This window comes from Metschnikowia bicuspidata, assembly GCF_001664035.1.
Source record: "Metschnikowia bicuspidata var. bicuspidata NRRL YB-4993 chromosome Unknown METBIscaffold_2, whole genome shotgun sequence".
In the NCBI taxonomy this organism is placed as follows: Eukaryota; Fungi; Ascomycota; class Pichiomycetes; order Serinales; family Metschnikowiaceae; genus Metschnikowia; species Metschnikowia bicuspidata.
Window position 1 is genome coordinate 1,016,678 of NW_017387732.1, and position 25,654 is coordinate 1,042,331.

The window sequence follows — 25,654 nt, forward strand, 5'->3', positions numbered from 1 at the left end:
AGGCAAGCTTGGAAGATTTGACATAATTTTATTTTGTGGGTTTTTCATGATGTAGAAGAGCATTGGGACTGAGAGTATTCCCCTCCACGTGGAATAACCATCATTCTAAACATGAGTGGTATGCATATAACTCGAGCTTCTTTTAAGAAAACATTAGCTTCGACGAGCCGCAAACACAATGAGGAACTTTTGAGCTCAAAAGTACTCAAGTGGGAGAAAATGGCATGATTGGCTTGAATTTGTGGCTTTTCAAAACATTGGCCACGTATCAGTCAATGCACGAAAAACTATCCGAGGTCGCCTGGCGATAAGGCAGGGTGCATATAAGTCTCGCTTCCGAAAGAGGAAGCTTCCTGTTTCGGACTGTACATTCCAAGCTGCATTGAAGACAAAAACTTTTCTCAGTCGTTCTCGAAAGCGTGTGTCGTCTAGAGTAGTACTCCATACATATTTGGGCCAAATTCTGGAGCGTTTCTAGGCGTGAAAGCAAGGACAAGAAAAATAAAACAGGAAAGACAAGACTTATAGTATACCTGAGTATTCTTGACAGCGGGGGATTTGACTCCTCAATTTGAATACAATGGACCGGCAGGTGTTCGCCCTAGAAACTTGGCGAGAAAATGCCCCTATTATGATATCAGAGAATGTGCGGCCAGAATTCCTGCGCACACATGCGCGATTTCGAGAGGCTTGTGAACCTGCGTCAATACTTTCCCGCTTTGCACTCGCTTACGCGTATGCCTCTTTCGGCGCACATGCAAACTCTTTTCACACGCGTGGGCTGTATGTGCAGCACTGACCGAGCGGATTTAGTTGTCCATTTTTTTACTCTGCATGTTGCCCACGACGAATTAGTTGCCCCTAGCATACATTTAAAGGTTCGAAACCACCGACTTCCTCTCAAAAGCTGTTTTTTGAAAACGGGACTGGCTCAAGTTTATCTACTTTTACCGCTGCTCGATTTGGAACTCCAAGCACAGACCGTATCGCCTATATTCCTCGGCTATATATTTGGACCGCCCTAAACTCTGCAGCTATTAAGACCCATCTTCCCAATGACACAAACTTTGATGAGCCCACCTGAGTATAGACACCAGGATAGTGTTCCCCTCATCCATGACACCTATCGTGGCGAAAATGTGACCGTCAACCAATATAAATACCTGGCGGCTCTCTACGAGTCTGAACTCCGCACCCATGCCCTTGTTGTCGATGAGTATATGGACGATGTTACCGAAGCGATGCAAGAGGCGCTTGAACGGACAAAGCCATTGGCCCAATTTCTCACACACCAGCCGTATCTCACTCCTTCAATTCGCTTCAAGCTCTTGGACTTTGGATTGAAATTGCTGGTGCGGTTGAAGGTGCTCCCATTTGTCTTTTGCCGTGCGGTGAGACTCTTTGACCGCTACTGCCTGAAAGCAATAGTGTTGCTCCCACATGGCCAGCTCCTTATGGCGACGTGTCTCTGGATCGCCGCCAAAATCCACGGTGGAAATTGCCACTTTGCCAACATGCATAGCGAACGACCACCAGCAGAAATCCGCTCAGTCCTGGACTTGGGGTATGGCGCCGGCGCCAGATTCAACGGTCCCACTCAGCGGTACAGGCTTCCCCGGGTCACAGAGCTAATCAGGCTCTGTGGCTCCCGATGCAACTACAATTCCAAGATGTTCCACCAGATGGAAATCGCCATCATGGTGTCATTGGACTGGAACCTCACGGAGCCAGGAATCGACGACTCTTTGATTTCCCTGGATGAGCTCAACACCAACTACGATGCTGCAAATGCCTCCAGGCCCTGTGACTACGAATTCCGCCGCATAAAGCAATTTGTCGCGTACGCCGCCTGCTTTCTGTACGAGACAGTCGGCTACAGCCCCACGCAAGTGGCCAAGACTACAATTGATCTCATCAATCAAACCTTCATGCTTCTGAGAAGAGACCCGAGGTTTCAGGTGCCCAACCAATGCGTGGATGTCAATGACTGCAACCCCGACTATTTCGCAAGCAGTATGCTTAGAAAGCTGTTGGTTTCCGCCGTGGCCAAGTCGCCCGCTTTTCTCTTGGACCTTTTCGCTGATAAAGGGCCCCAGCAACTTTTCTCCCTTATAGTCAGCCCCAGCTCGATCCCAGCCTTGGACATCCCCAAACAGCCGCCTTTGTTGACCCAGACCTACTCCATGCCCCCCTTGGTATCGTCGCCCAGCTCAGCTCAATTCGGCAATAGTCCAGTGACACCAAGAGAGTACAAGTACGAGAGAGTTGAGATAGCCAGGTCCGTAAAAAGGCTAGCAGAACGACCACGCGTTGTGGCCAGCCAAGGCGAAGTTGGTTCTCGGCCTTGTCGGCGAAACACGCCTGTTTTGCTCACTCCAACACCAAACCCGGCAAATTTACATAGCCACCACTACCCAAGTATACTTCCTCACTCCTCTACAAACTATGCTATGAGCAACGCCTACCCCTCTAGTGGACGCTCATCCAAATCTCCGAAGGAAAGTGAAATATTTGACCAGGAAAGGCCTAAGCTTGGGGCAGCGACGCCTGCAAGCAGTGAAAACGAATACAAAGACCGAGGGTTTGCCGATGTCCCAGCACCAATGTTCAAACGGTTCTTTTAGGTACTAAAAACAATCCCATTAATATATCATGACGAGTGAGGCAAAATGTAATGTACCGGGCACGTTGTGTAGATACATGGAATTCGAATGCCTGGAAACCACGGCTATCTGGCACATCTAGAATACACCTATGCGCAGTGGTTCTGATGGGCAAGGCGAAGAAGCTTCTGTGCACGTGACTACGCCTGGGCTTGAGCCAGAAAGTTTGCCACAAATGGGCTCCCGTCTACGGATGACAGAGCTAGAATTCTAAGCTCCGTGTCTCTAAAAGAGAATCACGACGACAACTTTGATTCGCCCTCTTTTTTTTGCCTAACTGAAATGGCGCCTCGGTTGCTTAAGCCTAAGCCCGAGCCTCGCCTAATACGAACAGCAGACCAGTGCATGGGAGGCGACCCACATGTAGGAATCATACGAGAAATGCATCAGAGAACACGGGCGGCCAGCTGCGCAATGTATACCTGTATACGCCTGCACCACTCTGCTGGGGCAATTCCTGCTTTGAAAATTTACACGGTGGCCTGACCCAGTGGTTATTTATTCAATAAATCAGAGATCTTAGTTTGTATCAGGCTCAAGTAGCTCGTCCTAGGTTTGGACGGGGATAATTCTACCGACACGGTTTCGATGTGGTAACAGGTACAGGCACCAACATGCAATGGGTGAAGTATTCTTTGATCGAGGAGAAAGTTCAACAAAACAAGGGACTAACCATGCAAGCCTTGAAGCAAAAAAAGGGGCACAAAAGGGGACAAAGATCTCCGGAGAAATAGCTGTCCATAAACGGCATGCGCTCACATGGCAAAGATTTGGCGGGCTCAGAACGGAAGTAATAAGGGCTAGTAACAGGACAAAACAGGATACGCAGCTCATAACAGACTTCCAAGACAGGAAAGGTTTTGTACACGCCTTACTGGAATCTCGGAATTATTCCTCTCTGTTTCAAGCTTGGCAAGTTAGCTACTTTGAGGTGTGATAAATACAACTCCAAACCTTCCAAGCTTTATTTGAAGGCGTAGCGGGCCCAGAGACTCACAGCTGGATGTGATGTACTGGTACGGTTACAGGAGCTTGTGCTTATGGGCCAAGCCTTAGAGAACTTGGCATTCATGAAAGGCTACTTGAGTCTTTGCGAAGAGAGCAAGGAAGGTATCCCAAAATGCCGACAAAGTTCATCATTTGCTCTTGTTTTTTTCCTACAGTGAGGCGCTCGCAACGAGAAGATCAGATGTATATGTGGACGTTAATAGCTGGTGCCTTCGATAGCATATCCATACACTTGAAGAGGAGACTACTTGACCGAGCAGCACTTTGATGCAGGTTTTGCTACAGTACTCGACTTTCCAATCAATGGATGCCCCATGTTTCATAGTGTACTTTACTTTGAGCATGCGAGCTCCAAAAACAATAACCATGCATTGATACTCCTGAAGGATGATTTCAGACTCATTGATCTGAAAACGGACATTGCTGCTTTGAAAGAGGCAGTTTTTGAAGCTGCACAAACAGAGGAATGCAGGTTCAAATGCGTGTCTGATGAACCTATTGTGGAAACTAGCTGGTCTCCGACAAACCTTGTACGTATTCAGCCTGGATGCAATAAATCCAGAACAGAGAAATGTCAGTAAGATCCAATACCTTGGCAAGACATCAGACAAGTAGAGAAAATGACTGAAAATTATACAATCTCGATATGCTGCGCAAATGCATATATACATATATCTGCGCTGTTTGAACTCAATGGCTGAAGGCTTGACGGACGCGAGTTCACAGTGTCTGGTCACGTGACCCAGCCCATCGCCGGGCTACGTGCACCCAGCTCATGCAAAACGGGCCGGCACCTGAATGAGCCGGATTCCTGTCAGTATATCTGAAAAATCTAGCGCCCACGCCCTGAACCAAGATGTGCCCCTTGAGCCAACGTCTTGGCTCAGCTGGATGCAGTCGGCTTAGCTTACTAATTCGAGTAATGCATCGAGTCCTGAACTAATCTTGGCTCAATCATTCCACCACAGCCTGCCCCTTAGGAAACCACTGGTACTGCTTTGAGATGAACAATAAGACTCAATTCTAGACCTGCATGCCCAGGACAATGGCGCGGCTGAAATGCGCGATGCTCCTGCACGGAAAAGGGGTACGCCAAGAAGAACGCCTGGTCACGTGCCTCCGGGCACGTGCGCGTCCGCGCCACATACTCCCAATACTTTCGGGCAGGCGCCAAAATAATGCCAGACCCCAGATCACATGGATGCGCCGAGCTATATGTGGCCGGACATGGCCAATACACATCGGCGCAACGTCACCACACGGCTTGTCAGTCTATAAATAGCCCCCTCACAGTGTGCCTTGGTCACGTGACCCCGGGCCTGCCGCTTCGACGAGTTTGATTCCGAGTGCCCAGAACTGAGCCAGCTCGGCATCCTGAAACCGGCCCACCCTAGATATCTGCCTCATCAAAAACACCACCACATTCCAAACCCCGGCCACACCAGTGAAATTCTGGGACCTCTCAACGTTCAGACACAGCCTTCTTCTCGCGGCGTCCTGCACACACTGCAGCAAGCCTCGCGCGCCGGGTCCACAGTAGGACCTTTTTTACCAGTGCAGAGCACATTGTTCTTCACCAACACCTCTCTTTAACTGAGCCCGACCTAGCCCGTTCCCGCCGCAGTCACGTGACGCCGCAAAACCAGACTTTATAAGTGCTCGCTCCACAGCCCACTTTTCGATTTCCGAGCCTTGCCCTGCCGCGCACTTCCACTTTCTCGGCGGCTACGTGAACCAGTGGTTAGTCACACACAACTTGATCTGACGAGAATTAACCCTCGGTCTCCAAATTCTGGCTGGCAACTTGATTTCACAACTTGATTTCACAACTTGATTTCACAGCTTGATCACACTTGATCTCACACTTGGTCTGACTCTTGATCACACTTGATCTCACACTTGGTCTGACTCTTGATCACACTTGATCTCACACTTGGTCTGACTCTTGATCACACATCCCTCATTACCACCATGAAATCCTTTTCCGCGTTTCTCGGGGCGTTGTGCGTCCTACAGCTCGTGGCGGCAGAGCCGAATATGGAGGAGTTGGAGGGGACCTGGACGTCCAAATCCAACACGGTCTTCACGGGCCCCGACTACTACGACCCCGTGGACGAGCTCTTGATCGAGCCGGCGCTTCCCGGCATCTCGTACTCGTTCACCTCCGACGGCTACTACGAGGAGGCGCTCTACCGAATCACGTCCAACGGAGTGGACCATTCGTGCCCCATTGCATCCATGACGTACCAGCACGGAACATACGAGCTCTTGTCCAACGGCAGCTTGGTGCTCACGCCGATCGCCGTGGACGGAAGACAGCTCTTGAGCGACCCGTGCGGTTCCAGCTCGTCCAATGCCGTTTATTCGCGCTACGTGCAGTCGACGTGGTTCGAGAAATACCAGGTCTCGGTGTCCTCCTACTACGGCCGCTACATGCTCCAGATCTACCAGTTCGATGGCTCCAAGATGCAGCCCTTGTACTTGGCGTACAAGCCGCCCGTGATGTTGCCCACGTACGCGTTGAACCCCACGGACGCCGCGTCGGAAACCTCGTCTTCCTTGCGCAGGCGGATCAAACGGTCCTTGGAGAACCTGTACCGGACCAGCGCGGTGCGCGACTTCTCGAGCCCCAAGCTCGACATGTTTTGGTGGGCTGCGGTGGGTGTGTTGGGCGCCTCCTCGGCGGCCTACGTGCTCCGCGGATAGATACTGGAGGCGAGATGTGGCTTTCTGCTCTTTTAGGGATCGCGGCCGGAGCGCCTCCGTTGGCCGGTCGCGCCCTCCGTTTGGGCGTGGGCCCGGCAACGTGGCGGCGTAATTGCAAACACCCGGCCTGGGGAATGGGCCCTGCTGCCACACACAATGTATAGCGTATTGTCGTAAACCACGCATGAACTTGCCAGGAGGGACCGTAGCACCGGTGTCTAGGGCGGGGTGTGCTTGGGCATGCAGGCCGGGGTTTGAATGCATGTGGCCCATCTGGTCCATGCCAATATCGCTTGCGCCCGGCCTGGAAGCTGGCCTCCGTCATAAGAGCCTCGGCTGCCAGGCCCCCGACCGACACGTGGACGGAGCAGCGGTTTGGCATCAAGGACCCATGTGTCCGTCCTGCCTCTTGTGTGTTTTCGTGTGCCGAGCCAAGTTCCCCGAGGAAGGAAATGCCTTAGAGCATACCGGGCATTTGAAAGGCCTGTCGCCAGAATGCGTTCGCAAATGGTCAAGCAAATGGGCGTTCGAAGATAGCGTTTTGCGGCAGATGGAGCATTCGTGCGATGCTGCGGTGAGATGGCTCTGTTTATGGAGCCTCAACGCGTTTCTCGAGGGAAGCCTCTCTTGGCAGACCGGGCATTGGTACGTCTTCTCTCGCGTATGCATGCGGATATGAGCGGTCAAGTTGCCCCTCAACGAAAACCGCCTGTTGCAGAGCCCGCACGCAAACGGCTTTTCTCCGGTGTGGCTTCGCATGTGGTACGACAAGAGGCTCTTTTTGGCCACGCCTTTCTTGCAGATAGCGCACTCAAAGGCATGTCCTCCCGTGTGGCGTCTGCTGTGGTGGGCCAAGGCGTTCTTGGAGGATAGGCTCTTGTGACACACGGAGCACTCGTGGGTCTTTCCTAGCGTGTGGCTTTTCATGTGCACATTCAAGTTCCCTCGCAAGGAAAACTGCCTTTCGCAGACCAGACACACATATGGCTTTTCGCCCGTGTGTGTTCTGACGTGACTGACCAAGTCGCTGTGCTTGAGGAGTTTCCTGGAGCAGAACTCACACTCGAGCGCCGCGTCTCTGGACGATGCTGGCGGTGGTTCTGCTGGGCTTGCTGCTAAACTCTGGGCGCGGATCTGCTGATCGACCTCGACAAGTGCCTCGATGAGCTGCCGGCTTATTTCCTCGCTGGCCAACTTGTCTGCTTGGCAAGGTGGGTCTGGGAGTTCCTGGCGTTCGTTTTCCCAACGCTGGGGGGACGGCGAATTCTGCAAAGAACCAGGCGATTCCTGTAAAGAACCGGGCGATTTCTGCAAAGAACCGGACGATTTCTGCAAAGAACCGGGCGACTCCTGCAAAGAACCGGGCGGATTCTGCAAAGAACCGGGCGATTCCTGTAAAGAGCCGGGACTTTCTTGCAAAGGGCCGGACGACGGGTATACGTGGGTGGAATTGTTGGCAATGAAACCTGCTGCTTCATCAAAAGGCGACAGTTCTGCAGACGCTTGCATTTGTTCAGAGACGGTGAGATGGCCTTCAGTGGGCTGTCCCTTCGGATCACCCTCTACCGGGCCAGTGTGGAAGTTTGACGTGGTTCCAGAACACATACCTTGGGATCCAAATGGACCTGCACCCAGCCTACTTTGTCCTGGGGTTGAGCCATACAACGGAGAAATTGGGGCGGCCCCTTGACCTCTCACTAACCCCGGCTCTCTCCTTGAGCTTTTTTTCTTCGGAACGGGCTGTTCGGAAAGCCGCGAGCATTTGCGCCGCCTGGCCTCGTTTGGCGTGTTTGTGCATTGGCTCTGGATAGGCCCTTCGATATGGCCATGGCTCGTACAGCCGTTCACGTTCGGTGGGGCTGGGTTATTTCGAGGCCGTAGCTTGGCATGCTGCAGAAAGTTGATTTCGACGGCAGCCCCTTGCTTTCCGGAACGAGAGACTTGTCCAGTTGAGGCGAGGTTTTTCGTACGTCTACTTTCGGGCAGCCGCATCGTCCTGTCTTTGATTGGGATGGGTGAAATGACAGATCTTTGCCGGCTGGCTTGAGAGGACTCCTGTTGGAGTTTGTTGAGATGAGCCTCGGGATCCATAAGCTCCCTCAGTTTCATTCTGTCTTTTTCAGCAACACAAGATCCCGTGGCTGTCTTTGGCAAGTTGATGCCTCCTTCGTCCCTGCAACTTTCGATATCTCGAAGTTGAGACCGTTGTTGCTTCCCACGTGCTATGTGCAAGCCTGGGTGCTTCGCTTTCTGCAGAGAAGAGATTTTCTTGTTATCCTCCCTCGGGGTCTGGAGATCTTCTGAAACTATTTCGTTCTTCGACTCCTCACGAGTGCTAGACCGTGTTTGGCGTGTGTTTATCGGGTACATGGTACGGTGCAGGAAAACACGGTATGCTTCCAAGGGGACCGGCGGGACTGTGCTGTCACGTGACCTTGGCTGTCGGTAGGCGTCTGTATTTGAAGACGGGCACGCGGTCGCCAGGAGCAGTTGAGACTAGAAACGTGGTTGATCTTGCTGATAACGAGGGCCGAGTTTGGCAGGTGCAGATAGAGTAGCAGATCAGACCCTGCATGCAGGTCTGGGTCCCCGGAGTCCGCCGTGCGCATATCCGGGCCTCCACATGCCTGACGCCTCTTGGAATACCGAGTGAAACCGCACATCAGCTGGCTCTCCCTGCTCAAATTGTACAAGACATCGTGTGGTATCTGAAGACAGAAGTTCCACTGTGATTTTGAGTTTCAGTTAGGCTGGGCCAAATTAGCTGCAGTCAACCGGCGTTTTGCCGGAAAAGAAGCTTTTGATTGATGAGATGGTGATGTATCATGAAAGATATTCGGGTTTCGGGTCTTTTGGATGGAATGACAGCCGTTGTTGTGGTTTGGTGCGTTTTCAATAAAAAAAAACGGCCCATTTCTTTTGTAGATATCAAAAAGACTCTTATAGCTCGCAGACACATAGAGAGTTCCAGTGCACTGAACCATAACTTCTGGGAATCTGCTAGAGAAAGAGGCGTGCAACATTCAGTGTATCCCGAGGATTTTTTCTCCAGCACGAGCTTTTTATGGGGTGAGGAAATGTTTGTTTCTTGCTGTATTTGGGTGTGTCAAATATATTTGCGTGCTTCGAGAAGCCGTTTTTGGCATGTTTCATACACAGCGTTTCCATTTGCCTGTGATGGCTGTGAGCTCTCACATGGCCCGAATTTCCCGTATATTTGATGGTCCACTAACCTGCCTGCACAGCGCTTTTCTGTCGCCGTTATTTGGACCGGTCGCTGCCGTTGATGACCTGACTTTCATCGTATGACGATATTCGGATCTGCAACGCAGGGAAGGAATCCGTTTAGTACAAAGGGGCTTTTTACCTGCATACTTTCTTGAAGATAATGTGGGTCAATATACGATCTTAAACAGTACCGGCACCTCATGCAAGAAATAGCCGGACCAAATAGGCCCAACTGAGTGAAAGAAGTGCAAAGTGCAAGAAGACCAAGATAAACAGAACGTCAAGATAACAGATGGTCCAGGTAAGTAGACACCCAAGATTAACAGTACTAAGATTGACCAAGATTAACAGCAAACAAGATATACAAGAATTGAGATTATCAGATAGCCAACAATAGCAGATAGCCACGATTAGCAGATAGTCCCAGTAAGTGGGCATCCAAGAATAATGGAAAAACAAGATTGAAAACACTCCAGATCAATAGATAGCAACGTTCACAAACCGCCAAAAACGGATAACCAAGAATAGACTGAAAGCCAAGATTAACACACAAAGATTACTAAAAACTGGAATTATCAAACAAGCAAGGGAATCCCAAGTCCAATCAACAACCAAGATCAAAAAGCAGGATTAACAGACAACCAACATCAAGAGTCAAAAATCAAAATTGAGAGCCAAGATTAACCAAAACCTAGACAAAAAAACAACCAAGATTAATAAACAGATCAACAGGCAACCAAAATTAGTAGACAGCGACAACCAAAACTAATGGACAACCAAAGTTAACAGACAAAAACTTAAGAGCCAAGAAGAACAGATAAAAAAACCGACAACCAAAAAAAGTAAAAATGAACACACACCGATACCCAAGATTATACCCAAGATTATACCCAAGATTAAAAGCCAAGATTGTCAGAATTCAAGACATACAGACAATGAAGATTAATAGAGACCAATGTCTACAGACAACTAAAATTAGCAAACAGCCAAATTAAACAGAATAGGAAGATATATAGAAATCAACAATTACAGACAGCCAAGATTAGAAGAAACCAATACTTGCAGACAACCAAGATTAGAAGAAACGAAGAATAACAGACAATCAAAATTAATAGACAACCAAGATAAAGACAGTTATGATAAACAGACAGTCAAGATAAACATTCAGTCTAAAGTGAACGAAAATTAAGAGGCGGCCTAAATAAATCAACACCAAGATTACAACTAAGATTGAAGGCGAGGTTAAAAGACAAGCAAAATCAGACAAGCAAAATCAGACAAGCAAAATCAATAGGGCCCAAGAATAACAGAAACCAATTAAGAAAACAAGATCAGTAGATTGCCAACAATCACAGTGAGCCAAGATTAATAGAAACAAATATCAATAGAAACCAAGAATACGAGACAAACAAGATTAACAGAGAATCAAAAGCCTACCAAGATTGGACAACTCGGATAAGCAGGCAACCAGGATAAATAGACAGTCTCAGTGAAAGTCAAGATTAAGAGGCGGCCAAATTAAACCAAGACCCAGACCTCAACTAAGATTAAAGCCAGATTAAGAGAAAATCAAAATCGAACAAGCAAAATCAATAATAATAGAGACCATGATCAATAGAAACCAAGTTAAAGGACAGCCAATATTTACAGTCAGTTAATATTTACAGTCAGTTAATATTTACAGTCAGTTAATATTTACAGTCAGTTAATATTTACAGTCAGTTAATATTTACATTCAGTTAATATTTCCAGTAAGCCAATATTTACAGTCAGCCTAGACAAATCGAAACTAATACTAGCAGAAAGCCAAAATTAATAGTAACCAAGTTTACCAGACAACTAAGATGAATAGAAATCACTTTTTTCAGACAGCAAGGATCATTGGAAACTAAGATTAATACTCACCAAAATAAAATAACAGCCAAAATAAAAAAACAGCCAAAATAAAATAACAGCCAAAATAAAAAAACAGCCAAAATAAAAAACAGCCAAAATAAAAAACAGCCAATATAAAAAACAGCCAAAATAAAAAAACAGCCAAACAACAGACTAAAGGCCAAGATCGACACACAACCAGACAAGCAGAATGGAACATGCACCGAGCACGCCGCACCAAGCAAACGCAGTTGGCCCACAATTCGCCAAAAGGCCAAACGAACAAACAAATCTCCGAGCTGTCCCAATTCAATTCCACCAGCCCCAGCCCCAAATTTCCCCAAACCCACAATTCCTCCAAACCCCAAATTTCCCCAAACCCCAAATTCCTCCAAACCTCCACAATAATTTGATGTTTCTTTAAAAAAAAAATTCAATCAGAATCCTTTGCCCCCTCCATGACCTGCACAGCCCGCGCCTCCGCGAATCCATACTACAACTTCCCTCAACTCCCCAAGCATATTCCATACTCCTCCCAGCAATCCATCCATCTGCCCGTCCCCGGCCCTTTTCTCCCCAATCACCTCTTGCTTCATTCTTTCCAGTCCGCCCGGCAAAACGCGCTTCCCGGACCAGAAAAAAAAAACAAAAAGCAAAAAGCAAAAAGCACACAAAAAGAACCCCGGCGCTTGCCACCCCCTTCTGCCCCCTAGTTAGCCGCCGGCGCCCGCCCACAAAATGTCGTGGTTTGCCGCCGACCCCGCCGCGGACTTGGACGCCCGGATCGAGGAGGCCACGTCCGAGGCCATCCCCAACGGCGAGATGGACATGGCCGCGGCCATGGAAATCACGGACCTCATCCGCAGCAAGAAGGTGCCGCCCAAACAGGCCATGCGGTGCTTGAAGAAACGCTTGGCCAAGGTCTACGGCAACCCCAACACGTTGGCGGCCGTGCTCAAGTTGGCGGACGTGTGCGTCAAGAACGGCGGCGCACACTTCGTGGCGGAAATCAACCTGAAGGAGTTCGTCGACTACCTCGTGGAGTACATCTTCAAGGTGCACTACGACACCAAGAACTACCGCGTGTACTCGTCCGAGGCCAAGCATGCGCTCGGCACGCAGATCTTGCGCCTCGTGCAGGAGTGGGCCTTGTACCTCCAGGGCCAGCCGCAGGGCAGCTACGTGGCCCGGGCCCACGCGGCCTTGGCCAGCCAGGGCTACGAGTTCCCGGCCGTGGCCGCGCCGCTCGCCGCCAACGCGCGGAACTTCGTGGACTCGGCCGCGCCGCCCGACTGGGTGGACGGCCGCGAGTGCATGGTCTGCTACACCCCGTTCCTGGTGATGACCCGCAAGCACCACTGCCGCGCCTGCGGCGGCGTGTTCTGCCAGGCCCACTCCAGCCGCCGCATGCCCTTGGTGGCGCTCGGCATCCTCCAGCCCGTGCGCGTGTGCGACGACTGCTTCCAGATCCACAGCCGCGCGGCGGGCCGCGCCGACGGCGCGCCAGGCCCCGCCAAACGCGACTCGGCCGCCCCCGCCCCCGCAGACGACGACGACGAGCAGCTCCGGCGGGCCATCGAGTTGAGCCTCCAGGAGACGGGCGTGCAGGCCACGTTTGAGGCCGCCCAGCGGCCGCCGTCGCCGCCCCCCGGCCACGTGGCGCCGCCCCCGCCCGCCGACACCGACGCCGACGACGCCGACTTGAAGGCCGCCATGGCCGCCAGCTTGGCCGAATACCAGCAGGCCCGGGGCGCCGGCACTCGCCCTGCGGACCCGGGCCCGCTGGCAGAGCCGGGCCTGGACTTCTACCTGGGCATCATGCCCTTCAACACCACCGCGTACCAGAGCACGGGCTCCCTTCACGGTGGCCACCAGCCAGCACGGCCACGCCCGGACCGACAGCTGTCTGGCATCCAGGCCTCTCAGCCCCAGCCCCAGCACCAGCACCAGCAGCCCCAGCCCCAGCACCAGCAGCCCCAGCCCCAGCCCCAGCGGCAATCGCCTCCGCAGCCTGAACAGCTGCTGCGCCCAGCAGAAGACTTGTCGCCGCAGGAGGAAGACGACATCAACTTGTTTGTCCAGCTCATGAGCGGCATCAAGAGCGACCCCGCCAAACAGGCCGGCATCTTGTACGACCAGAACTTGGGCGAGTTGCATGGGCGTGTCGTGCGCTTGAAGCCCAAGTTGAACCGCGCGCTCCGCTCGTCCATCGAGAGACACGAGTTGTTCTTGGAAATGAACAACAAGATCAACTCCATCACCCGCTTGTACGACCAGTTCTTGGACCACAAGCTCAGCCAGGCGTACAGCAAGCACAGTGTCTCGCTGCCGGGCGCCGCGTATAGCCAGCCACTGCAAAATGACGCGTCCCGCTACGCCCCGCTGTTTTTCGAAAATGGGAACCGCCCGCTGGAGGCACACTCCCCCCATGCTGGCTCGCAACTCGCCAGTCCACAGACAACGGGCTACCTGCTTCCATACCAGGCCACGGCTCCCCAGCCCTTGTCCTACCAGCACCCGGAATTTCCGCCCCAGCAGACCGCTCCCCAAGACGAGCAGTATCAAACAATTCCGCCGCCTGGCATGTCTTATCAAACCGCGCCACCTGATGCGTCTCGCCAGCAACTTGCCCTGCACGAAACGGCCCACCAGCAACCGGCCCTACATGATAGAGCCCACCAGCAACCTGCCTCACAGGATGGACCCCCTCTGCACATAGGCCCACTCCGGAACACGTCTCAATCTACAGGCCCCCAGGCCAGTGAGCCTCAAAACATGGACCCGTCGGTAGGATACCTGCCTGCGTTCTCCCAAATCGCCACTCCCCGGCAGCAGTTTAGTGAGTCGAGCGAGGCGCCTGAGTTCTCCGCGCCAATCACTCACGCAGCACACGGCTCGAGCTCCAAGCGGAGAGAATCTCGCGCGCCGTACCCAGCCGATCTCGGTAATTTTGTTGAAAACGGTGAGTCGAGCCACGAAGCTGTCGAGGCAGCCGATGATGCGGGGCAGCAGCAGCACTACATAAGCACCAGCGTGCCCGCGTACCCGCAGGTGCCATCCAGTCCGCCCAGTGACGGCTTGAGTGATACGGAGAGTATAGCGAGCAAATACCCCCCTATCGAAGAGAGGTACCGCGAAGACAACGGCGATGTTCCTAGTGACGGCCCGCGCGAGCATGCGTCTGCCAGATTTCCTCTGTTGCACGACTTGGGTCTTCCAGAGTTGGGGCTGGAGCTGGCCGCAGGCTTGAAGAGACTGACGACCAATGAGTCGAGGAAATTCAGGGCGGAGCCCGAGCCGCTCATTGAGTTGTGAGTGCGAAGCACACGCTACAAAGATTGAGAGTCTTTGGACACCTCAGGGATAGGGTCTGCGGAATCCCTGCTATTTATAAACACGCAATTCATACCGCACGCAATTTAATACCAAATGTTCTTTTTGGAGATTGGAAAAGAGCCTTTGGGTTATTAAGCATGTCCCGCCCCGCCCTCTGACAATTAATTACATGGCCCTCGCATGAGGCGGGTTGCGGTGGGTGAAGAGCCGCGTGATTGTGTGCACACTACGCTCACGGTGCAAGTCGAAAAGTTTTTTCCTCCAAATTGCAATAAGAGTCGCCTTCATTCTTGCCTAGAAACCCTTTTTTATCTACGAGAGCTGCCGCTTGAAGTTCATCAGCTATCTTACTCACCAGTCCAGTGAGTATTAGAAAAAGAATTGCCCTTATTGCACAGAAATATTCCCTCGCCTTGTGTTGCTTGTGAATTTCAGCAATCCAGCACCGAACCAGTTCAGACGAGTCCGAAATTTATTCAGCCCTGTCGTTCCAAGTTATGGCACCTTCCGTTGAAGTTTTGAATAATGCAGAATCCTATTTAATTGCGGAAGATGCTATCAAAATCCCAGCCAACCCGGCGGGGAATGTCCCCGAAGACGCTTACTATGTGGAAAAGCAATCTTCTTCTGGGGGCTCTGAAGAGTGGCCAGGTTTGGTGAAAAGGGCCTTGCTTGCCCAGGTTGATCAGATCGATCACGATGTCTGCGACGCCGGAGACGAGGATTCGTTTTTTGTGGCGGATTTGGGGCAAGTGGCCAAGGCCTATAGGCTTTGGGAGCAGAAATTGCCTCAGGTCCACGCTCACTATGCAATCAAGTGCAACACGGACGAAGAGGTCGTGAAGTTGTTGGGGTCCATGGGGGCCAATTTTGACTGTGCCTCGAAAAACGAGATAGACACCGTGTTGCGTCTCGGGTTCGACTCCTCTCGTATTGTGTACGCCAACCCGTGCAAAACCAACTCGTTCATCCGCCACGCCAAGAACTCCAACGTCAACTTGACCACTGTTGACAACAAGCAGGAGCTCTACAAGTTGAAGAAGTTCCACCCGGACTGCAAGGTGTTGATCAGAATCGCCACTGATGACGAGTCGGCGCAGTGCAGATTGTCCACCAAGTTCGGATGCACGCTCGAGACAGCCTTGGAGGAGTTGTTGCCTGAGTGCTTGCACTTGGGGATCGACGCTGTGGGCGTGGCGTTCCACGTGGGCTCTGGGGCGAAGGATTTCGACTCGATCTTCCAGGCAACCAAACAGGCCCGGATGATTTTCGACAAGGCGCAGCTGTTGGGCGCGCCAATGACCTTGTTGGACATTGGCGGTGGATTCGAAAGAGAGACCTTCGAGGAGTCCTCGCGCATGGTGCGTTCGTCTTTGAAGAAGTTTTTCCCCTCCGAGTATGTGGAGCGCAATGGCGTGCGCATCATTGCCGAACCAGGGCGGTTCATGGTGGCAAATGCGTTTACCTTGGCCACCCACATTATTGCCCGCAGGGACTTGGATCGGGGCGCGGATGGCATGGAAGCCATGCTTTACATCAACGACGGTGTGTACGGAAACTTGAACTGCATTCTCTTTGACCACCAGCACCCTGTGGCGAGAGTCTTGAAGAGCGAGGGCCGTGTTTACAACGACTTTGGGGAAAAACATGCCGAGGAGTACACCTTCCTGATCTGGGGGCCCACCTGTGATGGGTTGGACTGTGTGGCGCCGCGTGCTGTGTTGCCAGCAAACGTGCACGTGGGGGACTGGCTTTACTTCCCCAACTTGGGGGCGTATACTTCTGCTGCCACTACTTCGTTCAACGGATTTAGCGGCCGGTCGGTTGTCAAGTATGTTTCTAGTGAATAAGGGGCTGATGAGCTTCAGCAGCCTTGCTATAATAGAAATATTGAAGTATTAGGAGCACCACAGCGTAGCGTAGAGGGGTTTCCTTTTCTGAGAAATAGACATTGGACCATAGTGCAGCCCGAACCGGCCTCTTCTGTTTCGCCTGACAGTGGAATTTAGCAGGCACTTGAAATATTAGCTTCGCGACCTTGTTGTACAAGTGCTCGGCATGACAGACGTGGAAAGTCACTTCAAGCAAAAATCTAATACACCATCTCACCAGCTTTTGGGTTCTCCGTCTCTTTAAGTGTAAACCATCAAGCTCGGGTCCATGGACTGGGCTAGGCTGGCATATAGATGGGACTGAACTTGGAAGGGTAATATTAGTCCTCGCCAAGGCTGAAGCGCCCTGCAGGCCGGCTATATTGAGCTGTCGATTTGTTGATTCCCCTTGTTATATTGGCATTCTGGAAATCCAGCCAAACGGCAAGTTATGAGGGTTGCAAATCTGCATCAGCTGTGAAATCATTGTAGTTCCACAGTCTGGCAATATCTCTGTAGTTCGCGGTATCTCGGTGGTCCTGGATCGGTCACATTCTGTTGATATCGAGACGGCCAGCCAAAAGAGTTTATAAAAGAGCACTCGCTATCTGACTCAGGTTCCGAACACTTTCTTGCAGCTGAGTCCACGTGATTGTACCTGAGGACATTGTTTCTGGTTTTGCTTCGCTGCGTTGCTTGAATGGGTGGATGGCAAACTATGCTTGAATGTCGCTGGCAAAAAAGGCATATTTATTAGCCGCCGATGATACGACAACAGCCACAACCGGAAAACCGGAAGCCTTGTGTCTACGAAGCAACTGAACCGAAAACAGCCTTGGATTCAAAAAGCTGCCGGAAAACTAGGTTTATAAACCCTCGCTGATATGATGAGCACCGGGCTCCAGCATCACACTCTGAAACTGGGGCGGAGGTATAAACCCACTCTCAGAAATACCGGGGTTATATCAATCGGACAGCTTGATCATTAAATGTTCTTTCGAGCTTTCGGCTTATTGGTACTTCACATTCCTTGAAGCAGCACAGCTATCAGCCTCGAATCTAGACTCATGATCTACTGGCATCTTAGGTAGATATTTGCATACTGTACTCCAATCTTTTGATTATGCTTATGGCCAAAGCAAGTAGAATAAAAAAGGGACATGGGAGCAAACCGTAGCCGGGGCCCTGGAGACGTCCGCACGTGACCTGCGGCTCGGCTTTGGACCCCCCATTTTTCTAGGCCAGACACCCGCTTTTTGCAGCCATATCCCCGGACGCCAGCGGCACGCTTGTAATTTGAAAGACAGAAATACTCCTTTTCTTGGAGACGGCCCTGGGTGTCCGGGCCAGGCTGCTCCAATTCTGGTCACGTGCTCCCCTCTGTGTGGCCGCGGTTGCAAAACTCACCGCAGCGCCAGGCCCGCGCCTAGGGCCTACTGCCTACTCCACGGTTTTTCCAATCCATAAATGACCACCCGCTCTTTTAGCCAGAGCTGCGGCCAGGGGCCAAATATAAGTATTCTCAGCTCGCTCTGTTTACACGTGCTCTCTGCGATTTATTTCCAAGGGCTTCATTTCCAAGGGTTTTGCGTTTTGCCCCCTGGCTGCCGATTTACCCGCCCGCTTTTTTTTTGGATATGGCACCTCCCCTTTTATGGCCCGTCTGAGCCGCGGGCCTGTACCTACCGCCATCAGTCACCTGGCATTTCATCGCACACCCCTACAGGCATTTTATCGCACGCTCCTCGGGCATAATCCTTGAACGAGAAAATCCGGCAACAAGAAAACACCCCGCTTTCTTGCAGCAAAACACAGGCTTCTGTCACAGAAACATAGACGCTCTGCAACACGACAGACTTTCCGGCACGCAGCCCCAAATCACGTCCCCATTCTACATACACCCCGGCCTCCCCTCGCCGGCGCACACTGACCAGCCAGCCAGCGCAAAATCGACACCATGCTGGGAGACGCCAAGCAAAACAGAGACCACATCAGGAACGCGTTGGACGCCATCAGCCAGTCGCAGCTGCTGCCGAAGGCAAACAAAAGCGACATCCGCATCTACACCACGGACGACGGGCAGCAAATCGACACCACGGACCGCGTGGTCAAGACCGTGGCCTACCCCGCCACATTCAACCCCAGTGACAGCGACGTCTTCTTGGAGAACGGCTTGCCCAACTGCGCGTTCCTCAAGGATCACTTCTTCAACGAGGGCCGTTTGCAAGAGCACCAGGCCATCAGGCTCATCCAGTGTGCGACGGCCGCCTTGTCGCAGGAGCCCAACTTGCTCTCAGTGCCAGCGCCCGTGACCGTTTGTGGCGATGTGCACGGTCAGTACTACGACTTGATGAAGCTCTTCGAGGTTGGCGGCGACCCCGAGCTGACCAAATACTTGTTTTTGGGCGACTACGTCGACCGCGGCCTGTTCTCCATTGAGTGCTTGCTCTACTTGTACTCGTTGAAGCTCACGTACCCCGATCTGTTCTGGATGTTGCGCGGAAACCACGAATGCAAGCACTTGACCGACTACTTCACTTTCAAGTCCGAGTGTGTCAAGAAGTATTCGTTGGACGTCTACGACGAGTGCTTGCAATCCTTCAACGCGTTGCCCTTGGCCGCCATCATGAACAAGCAGTTTTTCTGCGTGCACGGCGGGCTTTCCCCCGAGATGCGCTCCTTGGACGATTTGGTGCAGCTAGACCGTTTCCGGGAACCTCCGACCAAAGGACTCATGTGCGACTTGCTCTGGGCTGACCCGGTGGAAGACTACGATGAGGACAACATCGACCGCACCTTCGTGCGCAACACTGTGAGGGGCTGCTCCTACGCGTACACGTACAAGGCAGCGTGCCAATTTTTGGAGAGAACAGGCTTGCTTTCGATTATCCGCGCCCACGAGGCCCAGGATGCGGGCTACAGGATGTACAAGCGGACCAAAACAATGGGGTTCCCGTCGTTGTTGACGATGTTCAGTGCCCCCAACTACTTGGACACGTACAACAACAAGGCCGCGGTGCTCAAGTACGAGAACAACGTGATGAACATCCGACAGTTCAACAGCTCCCCGCACCCGTACTGGCTCCCACAGTTCATGGACGTCTTCACCTGGTCATTGCCGTTTGTGGGAGAGAAGATCACAGACATGTTGCTTTCCATCTTGAACATCTGTACTGAAGAGGAGCTCGACGAGGAGACGCCCATTGCTCAGCACTACGACTCTCCTCGGACTTCGCCTGTGATGGCAAGATCGCTAGAATCATTCTCCGATGAAGCTGCGGTGCCTCCGGACCCAGAGGAGCCGACACTCGAAGAAAAGAGGCTTGCCTTGCGCAACAAGATTCTTGCCATTGGCAGAATGTCGCGGATGTTCCAGGTGTTGAGAGAAGACGCCGAGCAAGTGGAGCGGCTCAAGAACATGAATCAGGGCGTCTTGCCTAAGGGCTCGTTGCTGCATGGAAGAGAGGGACTCGAGAATGCAATTATGACTTTTGAGGATGCCCGAAAGGCGGACTTGGCCAACGAGGCCTTGCCGCCTTCGAAAGATGAGCGTGTGAAGCAGGAGGAAGAGAGACAAAAGAGAATCAAAAAGGAGCTCGACAGCGGCACGGGCCACAACCCCGTCTTTCTGAGACTTATAAGAAAACTTTCCGGGTGATTAGGCTGTGCGTCAGAATGCTTGGAGTCAATAAATATCGTCTGGAATATATTATGGCTTTCATGCACGCTGATTCAAAGCGCGTGCTTCTTTTCCTAGACTGTGCCGTCGACCACCAGCGGAGACTACATGGTAACCAAGACAAAAAAAAAAGGCATATTAAAAGAGAAAAAAAAAAAGGAAAAGACGAATACTCATGAACTCCAGTCGGTGGTTATATGTCCTGTTACTCCTTCCGTTTGATCTTGCCGGATCTCGCCCAGAATGTCGCGGTCGCTCGTGCGGCCGCGCAGAGCGCATCTCAACAAATCGTTCGGCCAATTTCCTCATCATCCACCGAAGTCGAATAGTGACACTGGTTTGCGCCACACGTTGCCTCGAAGTTTCCTGGACCTGCGAATACCGCTCTAAAGATCGAACAATTGCGGATCATGGGAAAATCTCCTCGTTTTATCCACGAGTGCCCGAACGTGGAAAACACATTGCCTCTAGAACTATTCCGAGCGCAGTCTCCGGCTCGCTACTCACAGGGAGACGGCGACAAGATGGTCCTCTATGCTGGGAATGGTGATTGCAGCCTTGAAATTCTCGCCACCAGCAGCATACATGTACACGAGAAACTACGGGCGGCGGGCTCTTCCGTGGCTGTTTTCGTCCTTGACACGAGCGTGGTGTTATGGTTTCTGGGCATGCAGGGATCCACAGGCCTCGGGGTAGAATTGCCATACCCGCTGATAGCTTTGCATGCTCTCAAGGATGTGGAGGGCGAGTCGGTGTTATATCTCCAGGTACTCTCGTGTGAGCTTTTCCAGAGCGTGGCCGTCTCGGAATACACGCAGACAGTGGAGCTTATCTTGCGGGCCGGCCGGCCGGGCCAGCAGACGAGCCTGCTGTTTTACTCGCCGCTCTTAGTGGCGCCCTGTGCCGTGCCACAGTTATACGAGGCCTTGGGCACGTGCTCCGCCTTGCACTACGACTCGGAGCCTGAATCCGAGACCGATGGCTTTGGCGCGGACCACGAATGGATCACCGCAGACCACGAATGGATCACCGCGGACTCGGGCCCCGGCCCCCAGCTCGAGATGCCTGCAAGCTGGGTCAATAGCGGCGATGCGGACGATCTTGGAATGGCCGACCCCAGCGAAGAAAACTCGGACGGAGAGGCGGGGATGAATGTCGCAGTTGGTTATGTGACGGTGGCCGGTGTGGTGCGGCGCCGGTCGTCGGTGTCGCGCGAGGCGCAGAAGCAGAGACGGATTGGCTGAATCAGGGGTGAGAAGCCCAAAGTTGATTCTAGGTGCTGTTGGCTCGGCGCAGCGATGCTGGGGTCTGCTGGAGGAGGAGCCGGCTTTCTGGGGTGCCCCACGTTGGAGCAAGCAAAACGATGACTAGGAAATGGCCACTTTGTACCGAGTCTGGCACCTGGAAACTCATCCCACGGATCACGATTCGGTCCTCGGGCGCCGCGGTTTCGAGTACCCCGAATTAGCGGCGCAAATCCAGCAAGCAGAAGGAGAGTGATCACCGCTGCGATTGCATTGTGCAAGGTTGAGACTCCAAAGTGCCACTGTCATCGGCCCCTGGCCACGAAGATCTCATCAAGAACATGGACATTGGTGCTTCCCAAAATAACCGTGCTGTCAGATCTTTTTGCTCGAGGTGTCGGTGAGTTCGAGGCTGGCACAGCCCGAGAGGCATGTGCGTAGTTCTCTTCTCATCCTTCCCAGCCTCACTCCATCATCCCTCCCAGCCTTTCTTCGGGGTTCGGCCCTTCTCCGTCATGCTTCCCGGCGTTTGTCCAGACTTTCCCCCGCATGCTCAGATCCCCTTTTTCCGGTCCTTCTTCGTCTCTTTTGTATGGCCTTTGGGGATGTCTGTTTTCCAGATGCGTTGAACACCGCCGCGCAGACCTCACGAAGCCGCACACGGCTCCTGGTACTTGCGAATGCCCCACCATTTGGCCCCCTCTTCCCGCCATCAGCCACGCAGCGCCCGCTACCGGGCCTCCTGCTCTTCCCGCCCCTCCTTTAACTACAAGCAAGCAATAGAAAAAGTTGCCAATGCCGCCAATAGTCCGACCTGCGTTTAGAGATAAGCCCAAGCGAGCCGCTAAAGTCGCCGGCCTGCACAGAGCGCCCGGCGCGTTGAGATGATGTCTCGAGCCTTCTGGTCTTGCCGCAAACCACATCTCTCGCGAGTTGACATATCCGGCCCCACAGAACCCGACCATCCGACATCGAGCTCCTCGCTTAACTCCGCGGCACTCATGAAGACGCCCGAGGAAAAAATCCAGTTCAAGAACCACTTCTTCAAGCTCGGGCAGGGCCGGGTGATCGCACCTAGTGACCGGCCGTTTTGGCGGGTGTTCTGGACCGTGCCCCGCGATGCCCTGGACATTTTCGAGCTTCTCACGCCGTACGATGTGCAAACCGTGCGTGATCAGAACCTCCCGAACATGCTTGTTTTCGCCGGGGTGCTTGTGGCCAAGCTCTCCGAGTTTGCCCGGGCCTCGGCGAAGAAACCACACCAGGAAATACTCAATTGCGTGCGGCTCCTCACCAAAATCCTCCCTTTTGTGTTTGAGCTCCCGGTGTACCACCTGGAAATTGAGCCGCGTGTCTTCTTGGCGCTGGCGTTCAACCCTCTCGAGCTCCTGCCCGCGGGCGCCGGCCCGGGCATACCCGTGAAAGCGCAATTTGCCGCGGACGCGGGTGACACGCGCATTCTTGCAGCGAGGCTTGTGTTCGCCTTGGTGGACTTGCTTTTTGCAGCCAGCTTCACTGTGGACCCTGCGCAAGCCCACGCGCCCGGCTCGGCACTCTGTCTCTGGGAGCCCGGGCTCGGCGTGGCGGCTAACTACCGGCCTCCCGACGCCATTTACGACTCGCACCGCAGCGACATCTTGCGGCTCCTCCTTGTGCTTGCATCGACCACTTTCTACGAGCGCGTGCCCAATGTCGTACCCCGGGGGCTGGTGTTCATGACGCTCCTCGTGTGCGCCGTGCCAAAACAGGCCTTCTTCAACCTTGTGTGCAGCCTCACCAACCTCGTCTGCCGGTCCGGCCGGGTGCATAAGGGCGACTCGGGCCTCGAGCAGGAACACGCCGCTTTTGTGCAGCTGCGCCTCGCGTGTCTGACGTTGGCTCTGCAGCTTCTAGCGCAGATGCTCGCGTACGCGGTGCCCGGCGCGCAATATACGAGCTTTCTTGCCCGGCACAGGCTTCTCGACACGGCATCGCCCATCAACAGAGTACGTGCGTTCTTTTCCCGGCTCTCCAAGGAATCCGACCTCGTGTTTCTTGCGTCCAGCTTGCTTGCGGTCATCCGCAGCCCCATGCTCCCGGTCGAGGCCTCCGGCAGACTGAAGACCTACCGCAGCTTGCCGCTACCGATGTCCCCCAGTGTGATGGTGATCCTATGGGAGCTTATGCACTGCAATGGCCAGTTCGGCGGGTTGGTGGCCGGCCGGTTCGCCTCCAAACTCGCGCCGTGCATCTTGTACCACGTGTTTGCGTTCTACGACGTCCCGCTGCATGCGCACTCCGTCAAAATCGCAGCGTACTTTCTTCTCTATTTGAGCTCGCAGCGGTCCTTCGTCAAGTCGCTCCTCATGCCCGTGCTGGAGTCCATGGCGGACCTGCTCCCGCCCGAGTTCCGGCTCGCTGGCCCGATCACCGCCCGAGATTTTCTTGTCATCCACACGTGCCAGGTTCTTATTGCCATGACTGCTAACTCCGGCACAAAGTCGCCTGCTGCCTCGGACATGCAGAGCTTCATCTTGCCCACCCTTGTGGAGTGTCTATACAATGTCATTCCTCATACCAACCCGGCCATCTCGGGCACGGACAGCACGTCCAAGGGCCTAGCGAATCTCAACCCCAGGGGCGGCATTTCCTACCAGGCGTGCCGGGCCGTCAACCAGGTGCTCGTGCTTTTCTCCACGCGGCACTTCTTGACCCAGGCGCCCCAGAACGCCGGCTTGCTCGCGTTGCTTCTTCGGGCGTTGTGTGCTGCAGCCACCAAGTCGCCCGCGGCGTCTCGCATGTTGATGTTCTCCTTCTTGGAGGAGGAAGCGATGTACGACAACATCTGGAGTGCGGTCCACAGTCTCGAGAACCAGTATTTCTGCGGCAAAACGGCCAGGTTGGTCAATGTGCAAGAAGACGACTGCTCGGGCGATGAATGCTCCGGCAAGCCGCCGGTGCTGGAGGCACCGCTCCAGCAGGGCCGCGTCAGTGGACCTCCTGGCCAGAACATCGATTCGTCCGAACAGGCGTCCATAAACTCCGAGTCTTCCGGCGAGATTTGGGGCGCGGAGTCCAAAGATCCCATGGCCCCGCCCGCGGCCCCGGGCCGCCGAGGCGCCAGCGCAGAATCCAGCATCGACAAGATGGAGGCCCTCGAGATCGCGGAGAGCTTGCGGCCAACTCCGCCCGCGGGCATGTCGGCCAAGGCCCGGGAGAAACTTCCGCGGGACGCGCCAATCAATCTATCGTGGGGCGGCAACGAGGCGCTCCGCACAATCCTCATCTTCTTGATCCCGAGCCTAAAGGAGCAGCTAGGCGAGAACTGGGGGAGGAGAAGGGAAACGGTGCAGGACTCGTTCCGGGTGGTCAAGAAAATCGAGTACTTGGACATGGCGCGGGCCGTCGAAAAGCACCGGCCGGAGCTCCACTACGACTTCCTACCGGACACGCCCGTGGCACGACTCACGGCCACACGCAACTATCTATCGCTAGGCTGGTACGTGGCCATGCACGCACGTGACGTGTTCTGTGGCGTCGAGACCATCAAGAGCTACATGGGCGCCAGCAGGTCGCTTGCGAGCAACATCTCGTCGTCGCTTGCCATGTTCGGCAAGTTCGCCTCCAGCTGGTCCGGCATGAGCAATTCCAAGCCTTTGCCCGACCGGCAAGACGCGGCAGTCACGGACTATGTGGAGGCCAACTACTGCGCGGTGAACGTGTGGGCCGACACAGCCGTGCGGCTCTTCAAAAGCAAGGCGGACGACGAGAAAGTGATCCAGGCGTTCGGCATGAAGTTTGGGTCTGTCGGCCTGGCCACGAGCGTCAATGAAATCACGAGCTCGTTGGTGAAAAGGTTCAGCGATTTCCGAGGCGGCCACCGGGCCAGCGTGTCGTCGGCCGGGTCTGTATATTCCGGCGTGGAGGAGATTCAGGAGGCCGCCCGGCTCACCAAGCGAGACTCGGTGAGCTCGTTGCACTCGTTGAACACCTTGAACAGGGCGCGGTCCCACACGCCCCGCAACTCCATGAGCTACTGAGTGCGTTCTGTCGTAATGCGATTCT

General features: G+C 53.5%; 9 protein-coding genes across 9 annotated transcripts; 7 read left to right on the forward strand and 2 right to left on the reverse strand.

The window, feature by feature from the left end:
- Positions 1 to 1,055: 1,055 nt before the first annotated feature.
- On the forward strand, positions 1,056 to 2,669 carry HGC1 (cyclin; the record flags this gene model as incomplete). The annotated part of the gene is made up of 2 exons (XM_018855763.1): positions 1,056 to 1,700; positions 1,764 to 2,669. The coding sequence occupies 2 exons, from the start codon at positions 1,056 to 1,058 to the stop codon at positions 2,622 to 2,624; spliced, it is 1,506 nt and encodes a 501-aa protein (XP_018712605.1). The 3' UTR covers positions 2,625 to 2,669.
- An 845-nt stretch (positions 2,670 to 3,514) lies between these two features.
- METBIDRAFT_146527 (uncharacterized protein) lies at positions 3,515 to 4,523 on the reverse strand. The gene has a single exon (XM_018854527.1). It carries the CDS (start codon positions 4,340 to 4,342, stop codon positions 3,821 to 3,823), a length of 522 nt encoding a protein of 173 aa, XP_018712606.1. The 5' UTR covers positions 4,343 to 4,523; the 3' UTR covers positions 3,515 to 3,820.
- Positions 4,524 to 5,297: 774 nt separating this feature from the next.
- On the forward strand, positions 5,298 to 6,567 carry ROT1 (Rot1p). The gene has a single exon (XM_018854526.1). The coding sequence runs from the start codon at positions 5,643 to 5,645 to the stop codon at positions 6,375 to 6,377; it is 735 nt and encodes a 244-aa protein (XP_018712607.1). The 5' UTR covers positions 5,298 to 5,642; the 3' UTR covers positions 6,378 to 6,567.
- Positions 6,568 to 6,758: 191 nt separating this feature from the next.
- METBIDRAFT_40431 (zinc finger protein 2) lies at positions 6,759 to 7,304 on the reverse strand (the record flags this gene model as incomplete). Its single annotated transcript, XM_018857273.1, has 1 exon — positions 6,759 to 7,304. The coding sequence occupies one exon, from the start codon at positions 7,302 to 7,304 to the stop codon at positions 6,759 to 6,761; it is 546 nt and encodes a 181-aa protein (XP_018712608.1).
- Positions 7,305 to 11,849: 4,545 nt separating this feature from the next.
- VPS27 (ESCRT-0 subunit protein) lies at positions 11,850 to 14,795 on the forward strand (the record flags this gene model as incomplete). The annotated part of the gene is made up of 3 exons (XM_018859266.1): positions 11,850 to 14,241; positions 14,581 to 14,608; positions 14,639 to 14,795. The coding sequence occupies exons 1-3, from the start codon at positions 12,219 to 12,221 to the stop codon at positions 14,793 to 14,795; spliced, it is 2,208 nt and encodes a 735-aa protein (XP_018712609.1). The 5' UTR covers positions 11,850 to 12,218.
- Positions 14,796 to 15,313: 518 nt separating this feature from the next.
- SPE1 (ornithine decarboxylase) lies at positions 15,314 to 16,666 on the forward strand (the record flags this gene model as incomplete). Its single annotated transcript, XM_018858729.1, has 1 exon — positions 15,314 to 16,666. One exon carries the CDS (start codon positions 15,314 to 15,316, stop codon positions 16,664 to 16,666), a length of 1,353 nt encoding a protein of 450 aa, XP_018712610.1.
- Positions 16,667 to 18,644: 1,978 nt separating this feature from the next.
- On the forward strand, positions 18,645 to 20,345 carry CMP1 (calcineurin catalytic subunit A; the record flags this gene model as incomplete). The annotated part of the gene is made up of 1 exon (XM_018857066.1): positions 18,645 to 20,345. One exon carries the CDS (start codon positions 18,645 to 18,647, stop codon positions 20,343 to 20,345), a length of 1,701 nt encoding a protein of 566 aa, XP_018712611.1.
- Positions 20,346 to 20,776: 431 nt separating this feature from the next.
- On the forward strand, positions 20,777 to 21,610 carry METBIDRAFT_39751 (uncharacterized protein; the record flags this gene model as incomplete). Its single annotated transcript, XM_018857171.1, has 1 exon — positions 20,777 to 21,610. One exon carries the CDS (start codon positions 20,777 to 20,779, stop codon positions 21,608 to 21,610), a length of 834 nt encoding a protein of 277 aa, XP_018712612.1.
- Positions 21,611 to 22,611: 1,001 nt separating this feature from the next.
- METBIDRAFT_15406 (uncharacterized protein) lies at positions 22,612 to 25,623 on the forward strand (the record flags this gene model as incomplete). The annotated part of the gene is made up of 2 exons (XM_018854597.1): positions 22,612 to 24,546; positions 24,598 to 25,623. Coding segments are annotated over 2 exons (2,961 nt in total), but the record flags the coding sequence as incomplete, so codon positions are not given.
- Positions 25,624 to 25,654: the final 31 nt, after the last annotated feature.